This window comes from Oryctolagus cuniculus, chromosome 5, assembly GCF_051225735.1.
Source record: "Oryctolagus cuniculus isolate XC-2025 breed Fujian yellow rabbit chromosome 5, ASM5122573v1, whole genome shotgun sequence".
Classification (NCBI taxonomy): Eukaryota; Metazoa; Chordata; class Mammalia; order Lagomorpha; family Leporidae; genus Oryctolagus; species Oryctolagus cuniculus.
In genome coordinates, this window is record NC_142871.1 from 135895876 (window position 1) to 135920441 (window position 24566).

At 51.2% G+C, this 24566-nt stretch overlaps 1 protein-coding gene and 1 long non-coding RNA gene across 13 annotated transcripts; both read right to left on the reverse strand.

Moving 5' to 3' along the window:
• Positions 1-722: 722 nt before the first annotated feature.
• Positions 723-4657, reverse strand: LOC138849811 (uncharacterized). Its single transcript, XR_011389028.2, has 2 exons — positions 2714-4657; positions 723-2598 (listed from the first exon to the last, which is right to left on the reverse strand). It is a non-coding gene; the product is annotated as an uncharacterized LOC138849811 (long non-coding RNA).
• A 1145-nt stretch (positions 4658-5802) lies between these two features.
• On the reverse strand, positions 5803-18468 carry BRD2 (bromodomain containing 2). 12 transcript variants are annotated; one of them, XM_070074701.2, is made up of 14 exons: positions 18397-18468; positions 13011-14344; positions 11416-11719; positions 11075-11166; positions 10676-10813; positions 10046-10184; positions 9750-9964; positions 9281-9655; positions 8638-8766; positions 8202-8450; positions 7815-8080; positions 6928-7232; positions 6626-6748; positions 5803-6543 (listed from the first exon to the last, which is right to left on the reverse strand). In XM_070074701.2, the coding sequence occupies exons 5-14, from the start codon at positions 10784-10786 to the stop codon at positions 6407-6409; spliced, it is 2049 nt and encodes a 682-aa protein (XP_069930802.1). In that variant the 5' UTR covers positions 10787-10813; positions 11075-11166; positions 11416-11719; positions 13011-14344; positions 18397-18468; the 3' UTR covers positions 5803-6406. The 12 variants fall into 12 exon arrangements, 11 of the variants coding, with proteins under 11 accessions (XP_069930802.1, XP_069930800.1, XP_069930801.1 ...); XM_070074699.2 differs by lacking the exon at positions 18397-18468 and adding an exon at positions 16861-17323; XM_070074700.2 differs by lacking the exon at positions 18397-18468 and adding an exon at positions 15493-15634.
• Positions 18469-24566: the final 6098 nt, after the last annotated feature.

The following is a 24566-nucleotide window of genomic DNA, read 5'->3' on the forward strand; positions in this document are numbered from 1 at the left end:
GGAAATAGGTACTTAAGGAACACAAGGACGTATCCTGACATTTCAGAAGGAACTAGTATTCCATTGACGAGAAAAGCTCTTCCTCTGTATGAGTGCCAGCTAACAAATGCTCATGGATTCAAGGAAGGCATCACGGATGGATGGAAGCCACTGGGAAGACAGGAGACGGGGAACTGGAGTCGCCTCGTGCCACAATATCACGCCCACAGTGTTTGCTGGGAGAAGTTACCTCTACAGAGGAAAAGATCTGGCTGTCGCCCATGAGCAAAGCCTTGGACAAGATGTTAATCATCTCTTCCTGATGAAATGAAATGTGAAGTACATGGATCAACCGTGAAATCATTGTCAAAATTCTTTAATCTGCCTCAATCAAAACTTTAGCTCCAAGTTCTAGTCTATAGGAGATACAATGCGTAGAGGAGTAAGTCAAATTAAACTAGGAAGTAATAGTCAAATTCAGAATATGGGTTCTTCTACAGGTAACTGAGGTTTCTAGGTGATGGGGGTAGTGGTGAGGGTCAGGATTAAGAGATATTAAAATCAAACTAAATGGATGATCCTCAACAATACCTTTGGGGGAAAACATGGAAACATTTTTGGGACAAATGGGAAAATTTGAATATAGACTGGGTAAATATCAGGGAGTTGTTTGGTTCAGCATAATGGGTACGTCGAAGACATCTGTATGCTAAAGTAATTGGGATAAACTTCTATATTGTAAATTTTCTTTGAAATGGATTCAGAATATACATGGAGTTGAATCAAATATGGCGAAATCTTGACATTTGTTGAATGTAGGTGATAGGCATCCAAGTCGTCTTTGTACTTTTTCCAGGTTTGGTAAGTGTCATAATTAAAAGCATGTGCATATTTGTAATGCTATGCCACACTTGAAAATAGCAGGAAATTAAATGACCACTGGAATCCTGAACTCTTTAAGTTGATGTATGTCACCACTGAGTAACTACTGTTCTGTAACATTTTATAATTTATTATTCTTTTAATAAGCAGGATATATACCTTCTTATTCCATTAATTATTAGATACATCAAGTTTGACCATTTCTTCTAGTATTTTCTTCAACTATAGGTTCAAAGCACAAAATTCTTTTTTTTGGGCAGATCTACAATTGCTTCATCAATATCTTATCCTTTAAAAAATGTTCTGTGGTCAGAAGTTAGTCTGTAACATAAGATATATAGACCACTGTCTATAAACACTCCCAAAGCACCAAGAAAAAGTTTAACTGTAAACATGTTAGGATCCTTTATAATTGAACTTTCCCATGTTAGAGATTTTATTGCCAATTCCAATCAGAAGACGTGATTAATAGTGAAAATGGAGAAGGTACACAGCATAATTTTTGTTTCTGGTGCATTTTTGGCTCTCATTCTTCACATGGTCCATTCAAGCCTGAATGCACAGCTGCTGCTCCTGCCTAGCTTTTCTCTCACCATCCATGTGGTGCAACCAAGTCCCCACACACCTCTTCCTTCACAAAAGCCCCAGGGTCCAAGGCCTGCCTGAGGCTGTGGTTAGAACATTAGCTATGAATAGGTTCACACAGCTACTTCTCAGTCCAAAGAGGGTATTTCCAATCAGCCTTGCTCCACCTCGTACAACAGAAGCCACCACTGGGGTTGCCCTCACCTATGCTATGGAACAGAGAGAGGCAGAGTCTTCCGAAGCCAGGAGTCTGCAGGGGCCCAAGGACTTGGGCCATCTTGTACTGCTTTCCCAGGCCACAGCAGAGAGCTGGATCGGAAGTGGAGCAGCCGGGACTTGAACTGGTGCCCATATAGGATGCTGGCACTGCAGGTGGTGGCTTTACCCGCTACACCACAGCACCAGCCCCCATAATGGTTTTCACTAAGCTCAATTACTTTGGCTTGGTGAAAATCAAATCCTTATAGTGTGGAGGAAATTCTGGCAGAAGCTAAATCTAAAGATACTTGCGGCCAACGCTATGGCGTAGCAGTCAAGTCTCTGCCTGTGGCAACAGTATCCCACATGGATGCCAGTTTGTTTTGGTTGCTCCACTTCCAATCCAGCTGTTAATGGCCTGGGAAAGCAGAGGAGGACAGCCCAAGTGCTTGGGCCCCTGTACCCATGTGGCAGACCCAGAAGCTCCCAGCTCCTGTTCGGCCCAGCTCTGGCTGTTGCGGCCATCTGGAGAGTGAACAAGCAGATGGAAGACCTCTCTCTGTAACTGCCTCTCGAATAAATATTAAAAAAAAAAAAAACAAGAAAAAAAGAACTGTAAAAAGTTTAAGGCAAATTTATAGCTTTTGTTTTCCACATTTTGAAGCTCTCCTACAAAAAAGGGTGTATCTGTGTCCCCAGCCTCATTCTTTAGGTTAATGGAGTCAACAGTACTTTTAATCCTCTTCTAAATTCCTTTTCTGCTGTCCACAATATAACCAGAAAGCTTTGCTATAGAATATAAACTTTGAGGGGCCATTGTAGTGCAGTGTTTGTCCTAGATGCTCCACTTATCCACCCACCTGCCTTCTAATGCACCTGGGAAAGTAGGCTCTGCCATCCATGTGGGAGAGAGACCTGGATGGAACTCCAGGGTCCTGGCTTCAGCTGGCCCAGCTGTCTGTTGCAGTCATTTGGAGAGTGAACCAGCAGATCGAAGATCTGTCTCCCTCTCTAGAACTTTGCCTTTCAGATAAGCAATAAATCTATCTATAAAGCTGGAATGCTACACATGTAGGAGGGACACTGTATGGAGAAGAGGCCACTATGAAAAGGACCATCAAAATGCCTGGCAGAACAAGGCTTGGCAGCAATTCCACACTCTCCCTGGCTGAAGTTGTGGACAGATGTCACCCTCCTGCAGTGGCAGCAGCCACTCCCCCCCCCTACTGTCTCAACCCCATGCTGCTCCCACAGCTGCCCACTACTCTTTCCTGCCTTCCATTTTCTCTTGGGCACACACTGGTCAAATAACTGGTTCCATCGTTGCAGGGCTCGGAGAGACCAAAGGCAGCATTCAGGACACCTCCAGGGATCAGGGCAACACACAAGTTGCAGGGTTGAACAGAAGTGTTAACTTCTCATCCTCTCCACTATCACAATAGCAACCCACTCAGATAGGACTGCTGCAGCCATTGAGAGTCCTTTTTAAAGGAAACAACTGAACTCACCTTCGTTTTATTTAAAAGGCACAGATATGGGCAATCTTCCATCCACTGGTTCTCTCCCCAAATGCCCACAGCCACTGCAACTGTGCCCAAACTCACTCTAGGTCACCCATGTGGGTGACTGTGCATCACCTGCTGCTTCCCGGGGTGTGCATTAGCAGAAGCTAGAGTGGGAAGTGGAGATGGAACTTGAACCCAGGCTCTTCCCCTTGGGATGTGTGCATCCCAGGAAGGGACTTGACTGCTGTGCCAAACACCCGCCCTAGTAGAGCACTTCTAAATATAAAAATTTTTTTTAAACCTGGCAAAAATCCTTACTGAGAATAAACCTCTTTTGTCCTCCACCCTCAAACATCAGCTTATCTAACAAGACTGGCAGGCAAACAGATGTCAGAAACATCAAGTATTTACTTACTACAAAGTTTGGGGAGTTTAAAGGTCAGTAAAGATTTAGAGGAACTATCCCTGACCTTGACCAACTTAAGTTGAGGCCTCACAGGGACAGGCTGGTACCCCAGGAAGGGTTCTTTACAGGTATGGTGAGGATGGGCCAGGGCATGAGGGAAAAAGTGGGTGATGGGCCCAAGATTTTCTTAGTCAAACAGTGGTGACAGTCCAGCTTGTTGGGGACAGAGCTAGACGTAATAGTCCAAGGCTCAACAGGGAGAGGTGGACTGAAGATAAGACCAGGCAGATCTCCAGCCTCTGGCAGGGTGACTGGGAGAATGACACATTACTAACCCTGGCCCTGCTACTGGTCTGCTGAAGTTACTAAATGTCTCCAAGCCCGCTTCCTTGTCTAGGAATGAGTGCGGATGTGTTGATTCTGAGAACTGGACTTTGTAAAGGTGTCTGAGTGTTTGGTACATGGTTAAGTGTAACATAAGCACGTGTTATGTAGAGAACTGAGATGTACTTGGGAAGAGGATCTTTTCTGGACAAGCTTATGGGATCCTTCTTAGGGAAAAATGACTTGAAACTTCAGCACAAGGTCTAAACATTTTTATAGGAGGGGGATGTCTCCAGAGAAGTGGGTAAACTTGCTTAGAAGTACGGTGCACAGAAGGTAAAGACCAAGGCAGGCTGAGGTAGGAACTTTAGAGCAGTGAAGGCCGCATTGTCTGAAAACTACAAGAACTAGCGAAGTGGTGAGAAACCTGGGCAGGCCCCGTGAGATCAAGGGAGATGACAAGGACTAGAAAGGTCTTCTGTCCTTCCAGCATCCTCTGCATCACAATAAAGGGGGCTCTGGGGCTGCAGCCTGTAGTGCTGGCATCCCATGAGCTCTAGTTCAAGTCCTAGCTGCTCCACTTCCGATCCAGGAAAGCAGCAGATGGCCCAAGTCCTTGGGCCCCTGCACCTGCGTGGGAGACCCAGAAGCTCCTGGCTTCAGATCAGCACAGCGCTGGTCATCACAGTCATTTGGGGGAGTGAACCAGTGGATGGAAGACCTCTCTCTGCCTCTTCTTTGCTCTTTCAAATGAATAAATCTTTAAAAAAAAAAAAAAGCTCACACCTTGACTACAGGAAAAGAAATCTAAAGGAAATGACAATAGATTGAGGAAGTTGTGGGTTACGTGTCCAGCAGGTCCTGGCACCAGCACACAGGAGCCTCAGGGCTCCTGACCCTGTACGTACAAGCCGCTGGAGTTGCATTGAAACCAGCCACTAAACACAGCACCCCATCAATGGTCAAGCTTCCACTGCTGGAAAGCTGTTAGGGATCCTAAACACAGATGTGACACAGGATACCCTTATACAAATTCTACCCTTCAGCATGTAGAGATTCAAAGTTAACCTTTAGAGAACAAGTTCCATGCTTTTTATTCACTTACCTGCTGCCTCTTGGTTGCTAAACACCATCCTGACTTGTGCCGGGACAAACTGCTTTCTTAATTACCCATTCTCAACAATCCACCAACCCCACTAATCTCCCTCATGCAGTTTTTTAGTGCAGGGGCTGGTTTGAGTCCTGGCTGCTCCACTTCCAACTCTCCACTAATGGCCTGGGAAAGCAGCCCATGATGCTCCCAGTGTTTGGGCCCCCTGGCTTCTGATTTGGCCCAGCTTTTGGCTGTTGCAGCCATTTGGGGAGTAAACCAGTGGATGAAAATCTGTCTCTCCCTCTCAAACTATGCCTTTCAATTAAATGAATCTTTATAATGGCAGGACACACAATTTGCTGTATTGTAACACTACTAAGCGCTCCCTCACCTCCCAAATTTAGGTCTTCTATCATCCCTTACAGTCAGACAGCTGCCGTAAAGTCCGAAATCTCGGAATCCATGCACCCTGGCTAGCTGAACCACATAATCCCGTCTCGTCCCTTTAACAAGTTAACAGGTGTTGCCAAAATGACAGTTATGTTCTAAGTGTTCTGTAAACATGCAAAGTGAAGCAAAGGCAGTGAAATTTAACTTAGTAGACTCAACTGCCTTAAGGCAGTTACAAATTTGCTACCTCTACCCCACTTCCACTTTTTGTGTGAGACAATTCACATATTCAGCTGGTAAGGACCTCAAAGTCTACCTCAAACCTCGAATTTTAAACTCTTAAGGCAAAGAGTCAAGTATTCTTGTAAACTAGATCAGATCCAAACCTTCAATCCTTTAGAAAGACTATGAAAACATCTGTTACTAAGGTAACTCAAAACTTGAATAATATTTTCTTTATTTACAAGTTAGAATCAACAGACAAAGAAAGTCCAGGGGACCAAATGGGGAGATGACTGAAACTCCCAGGGCCCCAAATGGTGCGGAAGGATAAAGGGAAAACAGAGTAGAAAAAAAAAAAAAAGTCAACGTAAAAAAAAAAGCGCTCCCCCTTCTCCCCTCCCCATGGAGGCTAAGGGGGATCATGGCCGTAACCCCCTCAGCCTTACCTAGCTTAAAATAAATTAGAACTATCAACCTCACAACAGGGTCCTTAGAAGTGAACAGGGTAGCCATGACCTTAGGTAATCCCTAATAGGGCTGTTGCCCACTCCCACCCTGCGGCCCTGCCCCATCCCAGGAATTCTGAGCAGGGGGGCCCTCTGTGCCCGAGGTCACTCCCAATGGGGCTGGGATTTCCATAGTTTGCTGTCCATGCTCCTCCTTCAGCAACGTCCCTGCATCCCTCCCCCCTGCAGAGCCAGCTCTCCTACAGAGGGGGGAGGGAAGGTGAGATGAAGTGTCACACCAAGAGGAAAGAGGCGGGGCAGGGTGGGTTAGGGGTCCGGTCCTGCGGAGCCTTCCTGCCCCATCTGGCCTGGCCCCTTAGCCTGAGTCTGAATCACTGGTGTCTGAAGAAGAGGAAGATGAAGAGGATGAGCTGGAATCTGAGCTGGAGCTGGAAGCACTGAGCCGCGACACTGCCACTTGCTGTGCAGAGGATGCCTCTGTTTTCTCACTCACTGCAGGACAAAGACCAAGGTTAAAGATGTGAAAGCAGTCGAGAGAAGAACACAGTCTGCAGCAGCCTGAAACCACACCCACCTTTCTTGGGGGGTTTTTTGGTAGAATTTAGCTGCCCGCTGACATCTTGTAACCGCTTTTCTAGTTCCCGCTTTTTCTCCAAAGCCAATTCTTCCTTTGTCTTTCCCACAGGTTTCTTAATGGCTAGGAAAAAAAAATTTAATAGGATTCAGTACAATTATTTAAGCACCCTAGTGTAATCAGCCCCTGGGTTGCCAAATTCCTTTCTTGAACATCAGATCAAGAATCAGCCAACGGGTTCCTACATCCTGGGAGCTGATCATCGAGTGTTAAACACACCCACTGCCCTTCATCACACTTACTGTAGGGCTTCCGGGGTTTCTTTCGCAGGCATGAAAGGACGTAGCGCTCAAGCTCTCTCAGAGTGGAGGGCTTGAGCGTCTCAAAGTCTATCTCTATCTCTTCTGGGTTTGAGTCACGTAAAGAGGGTTCCCTGGCCTGGATGATATGTACAACTCGACCGAGTTTCTCCCCGGGTAACTTGTTGATGTCCAGGCTCAACTGTCGCTTCTCATCGTAACTCATGGGTCTGCTCTCTTCTTCCTCCTCTGAATCGTAACCCGTGGGCAGGGCAGGTGCAGCTGTCTTTGTGGTCTTTTTGGGGAGCCTATAGGCAAAAGCAAATTGTCAAGTAGAGAAAGAGCCTCTCCTAACACATGCCCACTGTTCAACCCAACAGTCCTCCTTTCCTGCTTAGAGGGGGGAGCTTCTGTTACTGCATTCAGACAATGACTGAACCACAGGTGGGCTCCTTGAGCATTATTAGGGAAGCAGAGCATTTCACTGAACTCTTGGCAGGCCAATCGTTTCATATTTACTTTGGGCTTTGAAAACTAAATTTAGATAGATACACTGGAATGGCTCTTACCTTTTTGTCCCCTAAAGCACTACTAACACACTAGTCTAACTTTATTAATTTTAGAGGTGGCAGCAGTGAACTGGCCCAGAAAACAAGTGCCACTACTGCTTGTTCTTCCGATAGTTTCACTAGACCTCAGTTGTGGTCACCTGTTTACATTCTGCTTTCATACCACCCTGGAGAGCCAAAGCCTGTTCTATTACCTGGCCATTTGCATAAAGTCTACTGAACCTAGTTTAGAGAAACACTATGCAAAGGATCTAAGATGGCACCCTCTGGAGACTGCAAATTAGCCAAGCTAGCTTCTCCTCCTACCCTGTCAGAACTCACTTGGTGCCACTTCCTCCCGAAGGTCCGAAGCCAGGGGGGCCTAGTGCAGCAGCACCGGCACCCCCACCACCACTTGCTTTCTTGGATTTCTTAGGCTGAGGTGGGCGGGGTGCCCGAGTCCCCTTGTCATCTTCGTCAACTGCAGTTCGGCCTCGATGTTTCTCTGCCTTCCGTTTCTTCTTCTTCTCCTTTTTCTCTCTCTTCCGCTTGGGCTTAGATATTGGGCCCTGGGATAGGGCAGCCAGTTGTTCATGTACTGCCCGCAGCTGAAGAAAATCAGACACAAGTTAGGTAAAGTAGACAGTAAAGTAAGACTCAGAGAAAGAATTAGGACAAAGGCAGGGCATTAACCTCTTACCCAGTAAAGACTGAAGAGTGACAAAATACCTGTTCCTGTAGTTCTGCCAAACGATGGGCCCTTTCTTCCTCTGAGTCCGAGCTTTCACTCTCCTCTTCTTCCTCCTCCTCTTCCTCATCCTCCTCTTCTTCCTCAGAGGAGCTATCACTGCTACTCTCCTCACTGGAGGATTCTGAAGAGGATTTGGCCAGGCCAGGGGGCAAGGCAGTTGAGATTGGTAAAGGCCCTGGTTCCAGTGGTTCATCTGGCATCTTAGCATAACGGAACTCAAATACATCCTGGAAACAGAGGTAGACTTAAAACTATGCCAATACACAGCCTGACTAAACCCAACTACCCAGTGGTATGGCTCCAATTTACAAAAGAACAGGGAGCAGAGTTCCACACAGCGCTAGGTTGAGGCACTTGAAATCAAAATCTCTGCCCATACCCATTTAACACTTCAAAGCCCAACTCTTCACTCACCTGTAGCTTTCGGGCCATGGCCACAACATCATGATCGGGAGGATTGTACTTGTAGCAGTTGGAGAACATAAGCCGCACATCAGCAGCAAACTCCTGTGCATCTCGGTAATCACGATTCTCCATCTTCCGCTGCAGAAGGAGGCAGCATCAGAAGCTGCACAGGCAGAGAGACTCACCTTTCCCTGCCAACCCCAGACACCACAAGAGGAGCCCTCTTCTTGAGAGCACAGTGCGGATGACTTTAAGGATCTGTGCCCTGGAGTTCAAGTTTCAAGTCAAAAGAATTTGGGTGGGTTGCAGAAACATTTATGTCTAGAAAAAAAAAATCAGGTGTAGGGGAGGGGGAGGTGGTCTTGGACCCTTTCCCACCCTTTTCCCTGATTTCAAACACTTCCAAATAAGTACAACTTAATTGTAGATGTTAAGTAGTGTTGCTCTGAAGATAAAACCCATCCTTGGTGTAGCGAACTCCAGGAAATATGGACTCTCACCAAGCACTTGACCTCTTTTTGCCCTACCATTTTCATAAAGTACCAAGATTCAAAGATTGCTGTGTGCCCATAACGAAGTGTGACTTTTGCTTTAGTGATCCCTAGGCTCCAACCACTGCCTGAGCATCCCATCTGCCCCATGCAGTGGGTACCTTGACAGTGCTGAGGTCCATGGGGTGCTTAATGATGTCATGGTAGTCATGCAGGCCGAGAGCAGAAGCGTCCACGGGTTTATAGAAAGGCCAGGCATAGGCAGCATGCTTCTTAGAGAGCAGCTCCTTCAAGATGCCATTGCAATGTTTTAACTGTTCGGAGAGCTTTCCTTTCTTAGAGCTCTGGTGTTGCTGCTGAGAGTCAGGCAAATCTTTGCGTGGGGGCTTGATGGGGCGGCCACTCTCTCTGCGCATAGGCGGAAGCCTTGCTGCCTTAGGTTCAAGACCCCCAGGAGGGCTAGCTGGAGAACCAGGAGCCAGGATGGCCGTAGGTGTAGGGGTGGTAGTATCTGCTTTCCGCTTAACCCCTTTTTTCTGCAGAGAAAAATGACACAGAAGCCTATTACCTCAGGTCCATCTCACTCAAAACCTCTCCCTCCCCACTCCCAAAGAAATCACTGATCTATACCTTGGCAAGAGGCTGAGCTGGAGGAGCTGCGGAGACAGCAAGGAGCGGAGGGCCAGCAGAGTGCAGGGACTTGAGAAGGGGAGAAGAGATGACTGACGGATGGGGAATGTTGAGGACGGTGGTAGGTATCTCAGGCGGTGGAGTATACAGGGCTGTGTGGGACACAGAAGAGACGGCAGGCACCTGATGGGCACTGGTAATACTGCCCTGGAGTGCTAGAAAAAGGGAGGAAAAATTTAGTTTAAAATTCTCCTTCCTACGCTTAGGTTTTTGTTTGCAAAACCCATTCTCCCTACCTGCCAGCTTGGCCCCCTTTTTGTGGCTGTTCTTAGGGATGGTCACCACGAGCTCTTGCTCTTCTTGGGGCATTGACGCCACTTTCTGTAGGAAGATCTTTTCCAGTGTTTGTGCCATCAAGACAATGTCATCAGTGGGCTAAAACACAAACAAATAAGGTTCAAAGTCTGCAGAAAAGACTTATCTCTGAGGAATTCCTAGTCCCAGGTCACCAACCCTCTTAGCATTTCATCATCAAATGCTGAAAATTACCTACGCAAGGCCACTAACAAATCCCAAAGCCACACTGTCTTTGCCCCTTAAAATTCAGAAACCAGGGAACTGAGAGCTGACAGAAAAGAGATTTTGCTGTTTTGGTCTCCAGAGCTTTTTGAGAAACAGGGCCACCATCTCCAAGTATAAAATGTGTTCTACTTAAGTAACCTTTAAGTGTAGGCTCTCTGAAGACAACCACTGTGTTTAGTAGCTACCACCTGCATCTCAGGTTTTTTAGAACCCTGACTACTTGGGCAACACCTTCCACAGTTAAATCATACACACACACACACACACAGAACGCTACATGGACAAAACACCTAGCAACAGCAATATTGCCTCTCCACCTGTTAAGTAAACCAAGAAATACTCACCTTGTTGTAAATGTAACAGTTGGTGAACATAGTATTGAAATCCTGCATACACTCGGAGGCAGCCCAATAGTAATTGTTTTCAAGTCTCCTCTTAATAGTACCCATATCCATAGGCTGTTTTATAATTTTGTGATAGTCCTAAACAACAACAACAACAAAAATCTCAAATCAGAGCCATGAAAAAACTTACTTTCCTACAGAAACTACCAGCCAACTCTCAATCACACATTCCCCTCTATGCATCAAATGAATATAGTTCCTAAACTGCGGCCCCTAATAAAACTACAGGACAGAAAGAAAAATGGTGGACTCTTTAACACCCACTGGGAGGCCCCTACTGCCTTTCTCTAACCACCCACCTCCCTCCCACTCTGGAAACTTCCCATCCTGTGACATTACCTCTGGGGCTGGCTATCCATGGACTGCATGAGGGAAAGGAAGAAGCTAAGAATTTTGGCCACCGTGGTCCTCTCCCAACCTGGGGTGGGAATCTGTAAAATGGAGCCAGGGCACAAAAGTTAAGGAAGGACACATGGAGGGCACAATAAGAGATGCCAAGATAAGAGAGCAAGCGCTGGAGCAATCACAAAGGACCAAGAATCCAAAGCTCTGGTGGCTAGCTGCCCTACAGGGGTGAAATGGGGACTCCCTAGGGGCCGCAGCACCTACACTAGGCCACCCACCCCCACTCACACGCATTCTTTCTCACTTCCCTACCCCCCAATCCCGTCTCTACTCACCGGAAGGCCCAATTTGACAGCATCCACAGGCTGCCGGAATGGCCAGGCAAACTGATGTTTCCATAGAGCCTTCATCACCACCTTGTGCAGGTACTGAAGCTGATTGGTGACTCGTCCTGGCTTTTTGGGATTAGACACCTCCGGGGGTGGTGGGTTGGCAGGGGTCAGTTGCAAAGCCGGCACTGAAGCCATCGTAGGGCTTTCAAATCCCTCATACAACAGGGAGGGCTTTCGAATCCTTTTCCCTGGTGCTGCCGCCTCTGGACCCAGCCCCAGTAACCCTGCATTCCCTTCCCCAGGGAGCCTGTAAGATGGGAAACAAAATTACATGCAGTAATCCCTCTCTGCCGCTCGCCCCCGCACACACGCGCGCACACATACAAACACCATCAGGAAAAATCGTAATCTGCACTACATGCCCAATTCTGTGTTTGGACCTTAGAAAGGTCACTCAGCTGAAACTGGGGCTGCAGGATAGCAGAGCATCTGGGAACTACAGCCCTGTGGGGATGGCGCTTAAATAAAATGGGTGGAGTTCAAAAACTCAAGCCTAAGCTTCATCACTAGGGGTTTGGTGGTTGCCATGGTGTTGGACCTGAGGGAAGCCGGTGAAAACAGGAAGAATAATGGAGGAAATTTTCATAAAATTAGATACCCAAGAACTGAACTAGGTGGGTCATTAGCTCCTCCACCAACTGATGCAGTTAACTCCACATTAGGAAATGGACTCAAAAATCCAACACAACAATCATACCAACTCAAATTCAGACCCCAGAGCACTGTTGTTTGTCAGGCTCCACAGCCTGAACCCCAGCCCACAAACTGAAAAGTCTCCTTCTAGCAAGGAATTAAGAACAGTTTCAACAGTCAAGGGCAGCAAGTCTCCTCTCCCTGTGTGTGAGAGCCCCATCGCCGCCTCGCTGAAAATCTGATTCCAACTTCGGCTACCTAACACCAATAATGCTTCCAGTTTACAGTCCCTTTGGCGCTCCTCTGGACCAGGTGTTTCCCACCGCCGAAATCTCACTGTTTACATCCGCAGAGCTAAGGAAACCTTAGCTCCACCCTCCCGCCCTGAATGAAACTCTCAATGCAACCCCCAAAACATCCCATGCAGCCACTCCCAGACAAGCAGGAACTTAAGGATACAATCTAGCCGGCCGAGTGCTCCCTCTCCCCTCTGCTGGGAACCCCCCTTGTCAGTGCCCGAAGCTCCATCACCATGGCAACCCTAAATGGCACTGGAGGTGGCCGTGAGTCCCCCCGAAGACGGTGGCAAACCGTCGCTGGGCACCAGGCCCGCCGCCCACTTAAAATCCCCCATCCCCACGTCTCTGCCACCAAGCTCGCTCCCTCGGCCTCGGAGAAACCCGGGCCCCGGCGGGAAGCTAATGAACAAAGTGACAACCTGCACTCTCCCCGTCCGCAGCCACCGCGCCGCCGCCCCCGTTCCAAAACCGTCGTCCACCCCCACCCGCCGCGAGCCCGAGTCAACAGCTGCGCCGCCGACCAGCAACGCGCCGGCGTCGTTCCGTGCTCCCCCCGCAGCGGCCGCCCCAACGTCCCCGACCCACACGCGGCTCGCCAGGACGTACTTGTTGTGGGGAGTCACGTTTTGCAACATCTTGACCGCGGGGAACCGGCGCTGCCCTCAGCCGCAGAAAGTCCGGGTGGCCTCGGTTCCCCTCACCGCCCGGCCCGGCATAACCCGGGAAGTGGGGGGGAGGCCGCTGCCGTCGGCCCTCCAGGCGATAACCCCTCCGCCGAGCTGGCACACACACAGTCTCCTCCGCTACCTCTCGGAGAGCTCCCGGCAGCTTGGCGCGCTTCGCAGGCGGCAGACAGCAAGAAAATGGCGGCGGCCTCAGCTTAGGCGGGCAAGCAACGGGGGACGCGCTCTTCAAACCCAAAGACGGCCCCGATCCCAGACACCGCCGACAATACAGCCCGCTGCTGGTTTGCAGGGGTCCCCGCTTCCTGTCGGGATCGTCCGGGATGGACGAAGTCCCGTTTCGACTTCGGATGGAGGCGGATGAACACGAAAAGTGGTTTAGGGAGACGCCGCCTCCATCTTTGAAATCCTCTTGAGGGCGGAGTAGAGGGGGTGGACAGACTCCGAGGATTGGGCGGGGCCCGAAAAAGGGGAGCTCCGGGGGCTTCTATAGGGTCTGTACTGTCCGCCGGGACCGGTCATAGGCCGAGCCGAAGGCCATTTCCAAGTGGATGGACGTGGATTGTAATGGCGGCCCCCGACGACTCGAAAGCTCTGTTTCTGTAGGCAGAATCCTCCAGCTCGTTCTAGAGGCTGCTCCACTCCAGCGCGAAATGGCGCCGCCGAGCTCCGCGCCAGCCCTTTATATATAGGCGGGGGGGAGGAGCCTCGCCGCTCATGCGCGCCACCCTGCCCGAGATTTCCCCCACCCCCTCCGCGCGCACTCGCTCGCTCACGCGCGTGAAGAGGCCAAGTCGAAAGGGGAGGAACACCTCTCCGCGGGAGCCTTTTCCATTGGTCGGCCGATGCAATGACGTCATAAACCTCCTTTCCAAGGCGTCAGTCACCAGGCAAGAGTGCCGCATAGACCCACAGGGAAGCGGCAGCCCGCCATATCTCCGAGCCAATTGGCTGCGCTGCGGCTCGGCGACTCCAGGGAAAGAGGGAGGCTGGAAGGGGTGCAGAAGCCATCTCCCCAGAGCCTCCAGCACCCGCTCCCCGCCTCCCCCTCCAACAAAGTCTTTCCAGTCTTCCAAGCTCGGTGCGAGTGGCGACTGCCGGGCCTGAGCAGGTCGTGCCATTCGTAGCTCGTCCATTGGCCAGACCGCAGGGAGCCGGGAGGGGTCGCGTGGGCGTAGTCGGCCTCGGCGGCAGGGGCGTGGCGGCAGGACGCCCGTCGGGCTGTTGTTCTCGGCAGTGAGGCCGCTGCAGGAGATTCTGAAATGAGAAAGACGCCATCTTAGAAGCCGCGGCCTGCTCGTCTTTGCGGACAGCTAAGGGCTCCGAATGCAGCGACGAAGGGCTCGAACGTTACCATCCTCCCCAATCCACAACACCGGCTTGCCAGAGTCTCAAAATCCTCCCCTCCCTCTCCCAAACCACACAGTCCAAAGACAAAGAGAGAGACACTCTGTTAACTCCCAAAGGCTTTTTACAAGGCCACCAAAGCTGGACTACATTCTCCAACTCGTGCGCCCAAGCACCTCTCCAGTCCCTCCCCAATCACGCCTTTAGTTACCAACACACATCTGCCGCTCGGCAAAACCTTGGCAGCCCTTAAGTGGAGGCAGAATCGCCACACGCACCCACCTGCCCTACAAAATGTCACCCACCTCCTCCCAAAACTTCATTCCGGCGTCTGGCTCAGGGCGGAAAAAACAGGTCCTACAAGGGGCGAATCGGGAAACACCCTCCCCTCGCCGGCGAGCTCGGCTCTTTCCCCATGCTCCCCGCCCCCCTCCCCAGGCAGGTCCGCGCCCCCCTCGCAGGGTCCCCCCGTCGCAGGGGCGGGAGAGCCCCCATCCCCCCACCAGGGTCCGGAGTCCTCCCCACGGAGCGGCTCGTCCATCGGTCAGCGCCAGGGAGGAGGGCGAGCGGAGGAGGCGGCGGCTGCGGCTCAGACTAGCCCTCCCCCTCCTTCTTCCCCTCCTCCCCTCCCCCCGGGCCGTCCGCCTCCGAGGAGGGGCAGGAGCCATTTTGGGAGCCGTTTCGCCCCCTCCCCCAACTCGCTATTAAGTCTTCCTCTCGATTTGGTTATCTGAATAGGGTAGCAGCCTATGAATAAAGAACCAGAGGCCAAGGTCAGGCAGTCTAAAGCGTCTCTGCCGTCCGCAGCCCCTTAACTAGAGAGTACAGGGGTTCCCGCCACTGGAGCATGCTTGGGCTTCGGCGGGGCGGCGGCCGCCCATTTCCCCTTCCCTCGCTCCCAAGGAAGCCAACAGACTCGTGTGCCTGAGAAAGGAGTTCCTGTAGATGAACTAACTCAAGAAAAGCTCTCCCTTCCCTCGGGAGGTCTCAAAGGGCCTAGGTCCTGGAACTCCAACCCTCGCCGCCCTCCCTCGGTCGCAGGAGCCTTGAACCCGAACCTCGGTCACTGCATCTAACATGGCCGCCGGCCTCCGTCTTCTCGACCACCCAACACACACAAGCCGCGCGAGGGGAGCGCGCCTCGGGGACGGCCGTCCCCTGCCCCCACGCCGGGGAGCGGGAGCGGGAGCGGGCCCGGCCCCGCCCGGCGGCTGCAGCGGGGAGGGCAATGACACAGCAGCTTTGCAGAGGCCTTCTCCCTCCCCCCAGCGGCCCAGCCTTCCCGGCCGCTTTCCTCCACCCGGGGCTTCGCAGGTCAGCACAGAGGCCCATCAGGGGGCCGGCCAGGGGAAGAAACTCGGGAGGCTGAGAAAATACTGAGCCCCAGAAAGAGAAAGGGCAGCCAGACATGACTCTCGTTTATGTCCCCGCATTCCGGAAAATCACCGCTCCCGGCTCCCTCCCCGTCCTCCCTTCCCCTACATGAGTCACAGGGGAGGCTACTGCTGCTCAGTAATTTGGAAAAGTAACTCTTCCCTCCTTTCCGTTCCCTCCCCCGCAGTACACAAGGAGAGGACTGTTCAGGACTGGGGGAGGGGGCCGAGGCGGCCAGAGAAGAGGCCACCCCGGAGAAACCCGAATCCTTGGGAGTGTGAAAGCATTCCAAGTCAGACTCCCTCGCGACTCGAGCCGTGCTTTCTAAGCCCCCTCCCAGCACCCAGGCTGGGCCTGCTTCCTACCCCCAAGCAGACCCCAGCCTCGGCCTGTAACCCCCCCTCTAGCTCGGAGTAGACTAGCGTGAAGGTAAGACCCTAGGAGGGTTTGCGCAGAAGGCCCCACAGGCCGTGTCCACGTGAATGCACAGCAATGCGATAAGCGACTCGAAGCGTAACCTCCAGCATGCCATGTGATGGCTGCGAGCTTCCTACCCCAACACAAAGGGAGCTCAGAAATGCTCCTTCCAGAGTTTCGGGGGAAAAGGGAGTTGGCATCTGGGAACACTCCCAGTTCACAACCGAGGTTGCCAACTGTAAAAGCATTCACATCCCAGGGTAGCAACTACAGCCACCACTCCCATTCCTCAGCCTGCCAGGCCACCCCCACCAGCCACCCCAAAAGATCCCTTCTCACCTGGCTCTGGGCTCCCGTACCCCCAGGGGAGGACTGGAAGGGGGGGACACACCGCCCCCTCGTCCTTTTGCCCTCCAATTGCCATGTGGCATGAGATTGGCCGTCCCCCTCCCCCCATCAGAGGCCCTCTCTTGCTCGCTCCCCTCCCCGCTCCCATTGTCACTGAAGTGTTAGATGGGCAGGCTTTCTCACCCTCAGAATTATCCTGCACCCCAAGAACCCCCCTCCCGGACTCCCCGCCACTGGTTAAGCACCTAAGAACTGACATCCCCGCCTCCCCAAAGGCCCCTTCTCACCTGGATCCTGGCACCTTCCAGGGGGGCTCCAATGTTGCCCGCGGCTTGGTACGGGGGGAGAACGTAATCCGGGGTGTCAACCCCCCCCGGAAACTGAAGCTGTGTTGGGGGAGGGGGCGTAGCCCCCAGCCCCTCCCCTCCCAAGCGGGCTGGGGGGGTGGGGAGAGCACCCCGGCCGCGCGGCCACGTCAGCAGCACCCAGATTGGCTGGTCGCGGTCACGTGTCCGCTTCCCCTCCTCCCCCCCTCGCCACGAGGGCCAGTCTCCCGTACGTTTTTGGGGGTCGCGCAGGGGGCCAAGGGGGCCATGTGGCCCAGGCCTAAATCCCGAGACCCAGAGCTCTCTAAAGCTGCCGCTTCTCCACATCCCCGGCTTCTTAGCCCGCTGTCTTCGACCCTATCCCCCCCACTCGCCTCTCGGTACGGGTTCAGCATGGCTGCCGCAGCCCCGGAACACGCACAGCGCAGGCGCAAGGGTGCGACCGGATTGGGGGAGGGGAAAGGAGTGCCAGAGGCCGCGGGCAGAGCCGCGCTGCGCAGGCGCCCGAGCCGGGGCCGCGGCTCCCGGGGCCGGGCTGGGAGCGCGCGCAGTGGGTGGGGCGGAAGCCGGCGGCGCGCGCCGACCTTGCAGTCGAGCAGCCCTTCCCCCCGCTGCCCGCGGCCTCGTCGGCGGCCTGGGGCAGCCCGGCTTGGGTCCGCCTATGCGGGTGTGAATCGCAGGTTGGCACGTCCTGGCCGGGGTCCAGCAGGAGCGCGCGCCTGGGAGCTGTTGTCAGAGAGGGAGAACGGGTCCTGGCACCGGCGAGCCCGGGGTTTGCGGGGTGGGGCCTCTCCCCGGCGTGTTGCGCCCCGGTGGTGCCCGCGCCGGGGAGAGGAGGTGCGCGCTGTAGACGTGGGCGTTTTGTTCCGGCTTCTTAGCCTTAGTGTAGCGCGGGCTCCCGCCCCCTGCACCTACCCTGGTCTCTCGGTCGAGGCCTGTTAGGCGCCGTGCTCCTGTCTTTCACTAATCGCTGCACGCTTCCCCTTCCCCACAGAGGGCTTGGGCTTGTCTACAGATCCCGCGGCCGAACACTTAAGTTGAAACTCTTAACTAAGCTTTGCCCTCTACTCTCAATCTTGAATCAACGCCATAAAAATAGAGGTGCTGGTAGTTTATGGTGATTCACACACGCTCACACAGAGATACTGCGGGGAAAGCAATTCTTTAATTTGCTCTTAGCCGCTCGCCTCTCCCGGAACCCTCAGAGCTTGGTCCAGATTTCACTGCGCATTGCCTAACCTCTACGCCCCTGCCCACCTCCCACCTGTGAACGGGCCACCTTTGACGAGGGATCCTCCCTTGGGCTCAAGGAAATCCCCTTAGGTTTGACCTGCTGACACTCCTGTATTACTCAGAGACTGTCCGCTCGCTGCCCTTTGGCGTTTGTAACCTCTTTTCTGTTTTCCCAGCCCCAAACAAAACCCTCTCAATTTCACAGCCTCCATATAGACTCAGCTCCCTTGCACAGCTACGACCTGGAATTAAAGTTGTACTCACCTAAACGTTCTCTCTTTCCCTCGCTGTCCCCATTCTTCAGCTCCCACTACCCAGGCTGCTCTGGCAGAGATCGCCAGGGCCCTCCCAGTTGGCAAAGTCAACTTGTTCAGCTCTCACCTTGCGTGACCCGACAGAAGCATCTGACATTTGATCATGCTTCTTTCCTGACATAGGTCACACTTGATTTCTGTGACCCTTCGCCCCCATTCCTTTACCTACTTGTCAAACTGTTCCTCACAAGCCTCCTTTGCCTTTAAACTTGCCAAGATTCTGCCCGTTTGCTTCTAATTCTGTTCCTCTAGCTAATCTCACTGGATGGGCCACAGCTTCTCTAATTTGTCTCTGGTTCAGACAACAGTGACACTGGCCATATTTCAAGTTCCCAGTAGCCACATGCAGCTAGCTAGTGGCTCTCCTAAGGGCTAGCACAGATTATAGAAAGTTCCTGTCATCGCAGAAAGTTCTGTTGGACAGTGCTGCTGCTCTGGACTTTCCTCTCTGCCAGGATACTGCCAGGAGTGAGCTTTCCAAACAACAAATGGCCATACGCTGTTGTTAAGCCCCATTTCCTCATTACTTGTGTGATAAGTCCGAATTCCTGTGCCTGCCAGAAAGCCCTGCTACCTCTCCAGCTTCATGTATAGCCTTGAACTCCAGCTGTATTGAACTGTTTTTTAGACATTTAAAAAAAGATTTATTTATTTATTTATTTATTTGAAAGAGTCACACAGAAGGAGAAGGAGAGGCAGAGACAGAGAGGTCTTCCATCCGCTGGTTCACTCCCCAGTTGGCCACAGTGCCTGGAGCTGTGCTGATCTGAAACCAGGAGCCAGGAGCTTCTTCCGGGTCTCCCATGCAGGTGCAGGGGCCATCTTCTACTGCTTTCTCAGGTCATAGCAGAGAGCTGGATGAGAAGTGGAGCAGCTGGGACTCGAACCAGTGCCCATATGGGATGCCAGCACTGCAGGCGGCGGTTTTACCCGCTACGCCACAGCGCTGGCCCCCAGACGTTGTTTCATACCTCTCTTTTACACATATTCTCCTTTATCTAGGCCCAAACGCCAACATCTCTGAAATGCTAGTTTTGCCTCCTGAGTGCTCATTTCTTGATGCCCGTTCCTGTTCTGATCATACCTTTCACAGGGAAGGACATGTATGCGATTATGTTTTACTCCAGAACTGGACTTTGACCTTGAGAGCACAGCTGTGTTTTATGTACAAGGGTACTTCAGAAGGTTTGTGGAAAAATGCAATTAAAAGATAAGTTTATTTGGATGCAAAATATCTTGAAATCCATGCACAGTTTTTTCATAGTATACCCTTTGCATAATTTTTTTAAAGATTTATTTATTTATTTGAAAGTCAGAGTTACACAGAGAGAGGCAGAGAGAGAGAGAGAGAGAGGTCTTCCATCCAATGGTTCATTCCCCAATTGGCCACAATGGCCGGAGCTGTGCCGATCAGGAGCCAGGAGCTTCTTCCGGGTCTCCCACGTGGGTGCAGGGGCCCAAGGACTTGGGCCATCATCTACTGCCTTCCCAGGCCACAGCAGAGAGCTGGATGGGAAATGGAGCAGCCGGGTCTTGAACTGGAACCCATATGGGATGCCGGCGCTTCAGGCCAGGGCTTTAAACTGCTGCGCCACAGCACCAGCCCCTGCATGACTTTTTTGAAGTCTCCTTATATGCATAGATTTCAAAAATTTTTGCACTGGCCGGCGCCGCGGCTCACTAGGCTAATCCTCCGCCTAGCGGCGCCGGCACACCGGGTTCTAGTCCCGGTCGGGGCGCCGGATTCTGTCCCGGTTGCCCCTCTTCCAGGCCAGCCCTCTGCTGTGGCCAGGGAGTGCAGTGGAGGATGGCCCGGGTGCTTGGGCCCTGCACCCCATGGGAGACCAGGAAAAGCACCTGGCTCCTGGCTCCTGCCATCGGATCAGCGCGGTGCGCCGGCCGCAGCGCGCCGGCCGCGGCGGCCATTGGAGGGTGAACCAACGGCAAAGGAAGACCTTTCTCTCTGTCTCTCTCTCTCACTGTCCACTCTGCCTGTCAAAAAATAAAAAAAAAAAAAAAAATTTTTGCACTAAAATGTACATCTTTTAATTCCATTTTGCATGAACTTTTTGAAGTACCCTCATTTTCTTCTTCTTTTTTTGTTTTGAAAGTACCTGACACAGGGCCTGGCCTATATGAAGTGCTCACAAATTGAGTAAAGGTTGAAGGAAGCAAGTATGTGACTTAGGTAAGATTGCAATTATGTGTATTACGGCATCGTGCATAGCACAAGGAAATAATCATAGAAATCTTTGCCTTCAGGTACATATTTGAGGCATTGGAATGTGTGAGGAAATACAGAAATAGAATAACACAGGTTATTCTCAAAGCAGTGCAGTCCAATCTGGCCAGAACATCAGCTACAAGAAGTAGAGCAGGAGATGAGAAAATGGGAAAGCAGATTTATTTGTGGAGGGTCTCCAAGGCTACCAAGTTTGGAGCCGGTAGGGGAGACATTGAAAGTTTTGAAGCAATAACTTCATCAGAATTCTGTCATTAGATTGGAACTGTGTCTTCCAGTGGCTAGCACTGTACCTGTTAATACACATCAAATTAAAATGTTGGGGTGGGTGTTGTGGCATAGGGAGTTAAGCTGCTACTTGGGACATCAGCATCCCATATCAGACAGTTGAAGTCCTGGCTGCTCTGCTTCCATCTGCTCCTGCTTCCTGCTACTGTCCTGGGAAGAGAGCAGATCATGGTCAAGTGTTGGATCTTTGCTACTCATGTGGGAGACCCAGATGGAGTTCTTTGCTCCTAGCTTCAGCCTGTGCACCCCTGGCTGTTGCAGCCATTTGGGGAGTGAACCAGCAGATGGAAGATTTCCCTACCCCCACCACTCTCTCCCCACTCTCTGTCACCCTGCCTTTCAAATACACAAATAAAGATGTCTTTGAAAAATATATCGGGTTGGTTGAAGATGTGCCTTGTTATAGCTACCATTTATTGAGTACTTAAAATGTATCAGGCACTGTTTTAAGTGTTTTGCACATGTTGACTTTTAATTCTGATAATGCTAATGAGTTGATACTATTGTTAACTCCTTTTGAGATGAAGCAACTGCAATATGAGCTGTTAAATCATTTACACAGGGGCATGCGTCTGGTAAGTGGCAGAGCTGGGACTCGAACCCAGGCAGACTGCTGCTGCATAGCATCTTATCCTGGTTAGCACAGCAGGGAGGTTAAGATCCAGGACTGAAGTTGGAGCAAAAAAAATTAGGAGAGGTATCTTGGAGAGTCATCTACGAGGTAGTGTTTGAGATAGTGAAGGTAGGTGAGATATAAGGAAGTATACAATAATTTAACTGAGGGTCAGGGATTGAGCTTTGGATAAAATCAAATATAAAATACATTTATCACAATATTTAAAGAAATGTGTATTCATCTAGCAGTATGCATTTTTATACTATTGTACTCTTTCTTTCTTTCTTTTTTTTTTTTTGGACAGGCAGAGTGGACAGTGAGAGAGAGAGACAGAGAGAAAGGTCTTCCTTTTGCCGTTGGTTCACCCTCCAATGGCCGCCACGGCTGGTGCGCTGTGGCCAGCGCACCGCGCTGCTCCGAAGGCAGGAGCCAGGTGCTTCTCCTGGTCTCCCATGGAGTGCAGGGCCCAAGCACTTGGGCCATCCTCCACTGCATTCCCGGGCCACAGCAGAGAGCTGGCCTGGAAGAGGGGCAACCAGGACAGAATCCGGCGCCCCGACTGGGACTAGAACCTGGTGTGCTGGCGCCGCAGGCGGAGGATTAGCCTAGTGAGACATGGCGCCGGCCTGTACCATTTCTTTACTAAAACATTAAATAACATGATTGAGTTAGCCCTCCTAAATCCAGCTTCCCACTAATGCAAACCTTGGAAGGCAGAAGCTGATGGTACAAGAGAGTGGGTCCCTGCCACTTAACGTGGGAGACCCAGATCGAGTTGCCAAGTCTTGGCTTTGGCCAGGCCCAACCAAAGCTGCTGGAGGCATTTGGGAGTGAACCAGTGAATGGGAGATCTCTGCCTTTTAAATAAATAAAACAATAAAACTTTAAAGTCATGATCATGGGCTTAACTCTGCCATCACTGTAAAGTAGAGATATTTTGAAATGTTTTAACAACTTTAATGTGATTTGAAAATATTAATTGATGGTAATTGCTATCAATGACAATGTCATATGTACTGCCTGTACTCCTGAAGTTTATTTTCTACATCACAAGATTTAATTTCAGTTACAGTTTATTGAAAGTAAAGATGACTTATTTTTTATTCCATCTAAATTCATGAACTTCTGGTTTATAGGGTGTGTGGACTGTAGGTTAAAAAAATCCCTGTTCTAGGGTCAATGTTGTGGCACAGTGGGTTCCAGCATCCCTTATCACAGTGCTGCTTCCAGTCCTGACCACTCTATTCCCAATCCAGCTTCCTGCTAATGCACCTGGGAAGGCAACAGAAGATGGCCCAAGTACTTGGATCCCTGCCATTCATGTGGGAGACCAGGATGGAGTTCCTAGCTCCTGGCTTCAGGGTCTAGCCAGAGGTGGCTGTCAGGGCCATTTGGGAGTGAGCTCCCAGATGGATGCTATCTCTCTCTCTCTCTCTCTCTCTCTCTCTCTGCCTCCCCAACCCCCATCACTCTGCCTTTCAAATAAATCTTTAGGGAAAAAAAGATCGGTTCTGACTGAAAGAGGAAGTGAGAGTCTATAGATAGCTGTGAAGGAAAGAAAAAGGAAAAACTCACTGGGTTGGTGCCATGCTTTGAGTGTCCCCACCAAAATTCCTGTGGAAATATAATCCTCACTGTGAGGTGTTAAGAAGTGGAACCAGGTCTGGCGCTGTGGCTTAGAGGGTAAAGCTGTCGCCTGCAGTGCCGGCATCCCATTTGGGCGCCTGTTCGAATCCTGGCTGCTCCACTTCTGAGCGCCTGTTCGAATCCTGGCTGCTCCACTTCTGATCAAGCTCTCTGCTGTGGCCTGGGAAAGCAGTAGAAGATGGCCCAAGTCCTTGGGCCCCTGCACCTACATGGGAGACCCTGAAGAAGCTCCTGGCTCCTGGCTTTGGATCGATGCAGCTCCGGCCGTTGTTGCCAATTAGGGAGTGAACCAGCAGATGGAAGACCTCTCTCTCTCTCTCTTTCTCTCTGCCTCTCCTTCTCTCTCCATGTAGCTCTTTCAAATAAATAAATAATTTTTTTAAAACAAACCCCCTGCCCCCGCCGGCCTGTGTTGTTTTATCTTGTGGTGCCATGCTTCCGCCATGCCATGACCCAGTGAAAGGCCCTCACCAGATGCTGAGCTGAGCAGAGGATGGTGTCGTGCATTTGGAGTTCCCAGCCTCCAGATCTGTAAGCTTAGTAAAGCTCTGTTCTGTATAAATTACCCAGTCTGTGGCATTTGGTTATAGCAACAGAAAAACAGATTAAGAGAGGTCATAATGGGGGGCGTTGTTGATACTGAATAGCAATTTCTTTTTTTAAAAATATATTTATTTATTTGAAAGGCAGAGATACAGAGAGAGAAGGCAGATGAGGGGAAAGAGAGAAAGACAGATCTTCCAGCCACTGGTTCACTCCCTAAATGGCTGGAATGGCTGGAGCTGGGCCAGGCTAAAGCCAGGAGCCAGGAGCTTCTTCCCAATCTCCCACATGGGTGCAGGGGCCCAAGGACTTGGGCAATCCTCCACGGCTTTCCTAGGTGCATTAGCAGGAAGCTGGATCGAAGTGGAGCTGCCGGGATTTGAACCGATGCCCAAATGGGATGCTGACACTGCAGGTGGAGGCTTAACCTTCTGTGCCACAGTGCTGGCCCCTGAATAGCAATTTCTATAGTGTGGGGATAGAATCCAGAACAAAACACACAGGACCTAAAACCCAGGCTAAGTCATTCAGGCTGAATATAGTCAAAAGGGGATTTATATTTTTTGAGAGGGGAAATGAAAGCAGGAAACTTTATTTGTAGAATTTCTTCCTTTCATTGGTAACTGTGGAGTGGCTTTGGAGAGATTACAGGTTGGTCAGGTAGGAACCTAGCGCGCACTCAGCCAGGAGATGAGAAGCAACAGACACAGCATTGAAATGAGTTGTGCTTAGAAGAGAACCCAGACTTCCCACTGTGATCCCTAAGGCTTCACGTGGCCTGGTT

Excerpts from the sequence above, each read along its gene's own strand:
- BRD2 (XM_070074698.2), bottom strand. The coding sequence starts at position 13,039 with ATGTTGCAAAACGTGACTCCCCACAACAA. Across the intron at positions 10,814-11,415 it reads CTGTCAAATTGGGCCTTCCG|GACTATCACAAAATTATAAA; the intron begins GTGAGTAGAGAC and ends GTTGTTGTTTAG. Across the intron at positions 7,233-7,814 it reads TCGGGAGGAAGTGGCACCAA|GCTCCCCAAAAAGACCACAA; the intron begins GTGAGTTCTGAC and ends TTTTGCCTATAG.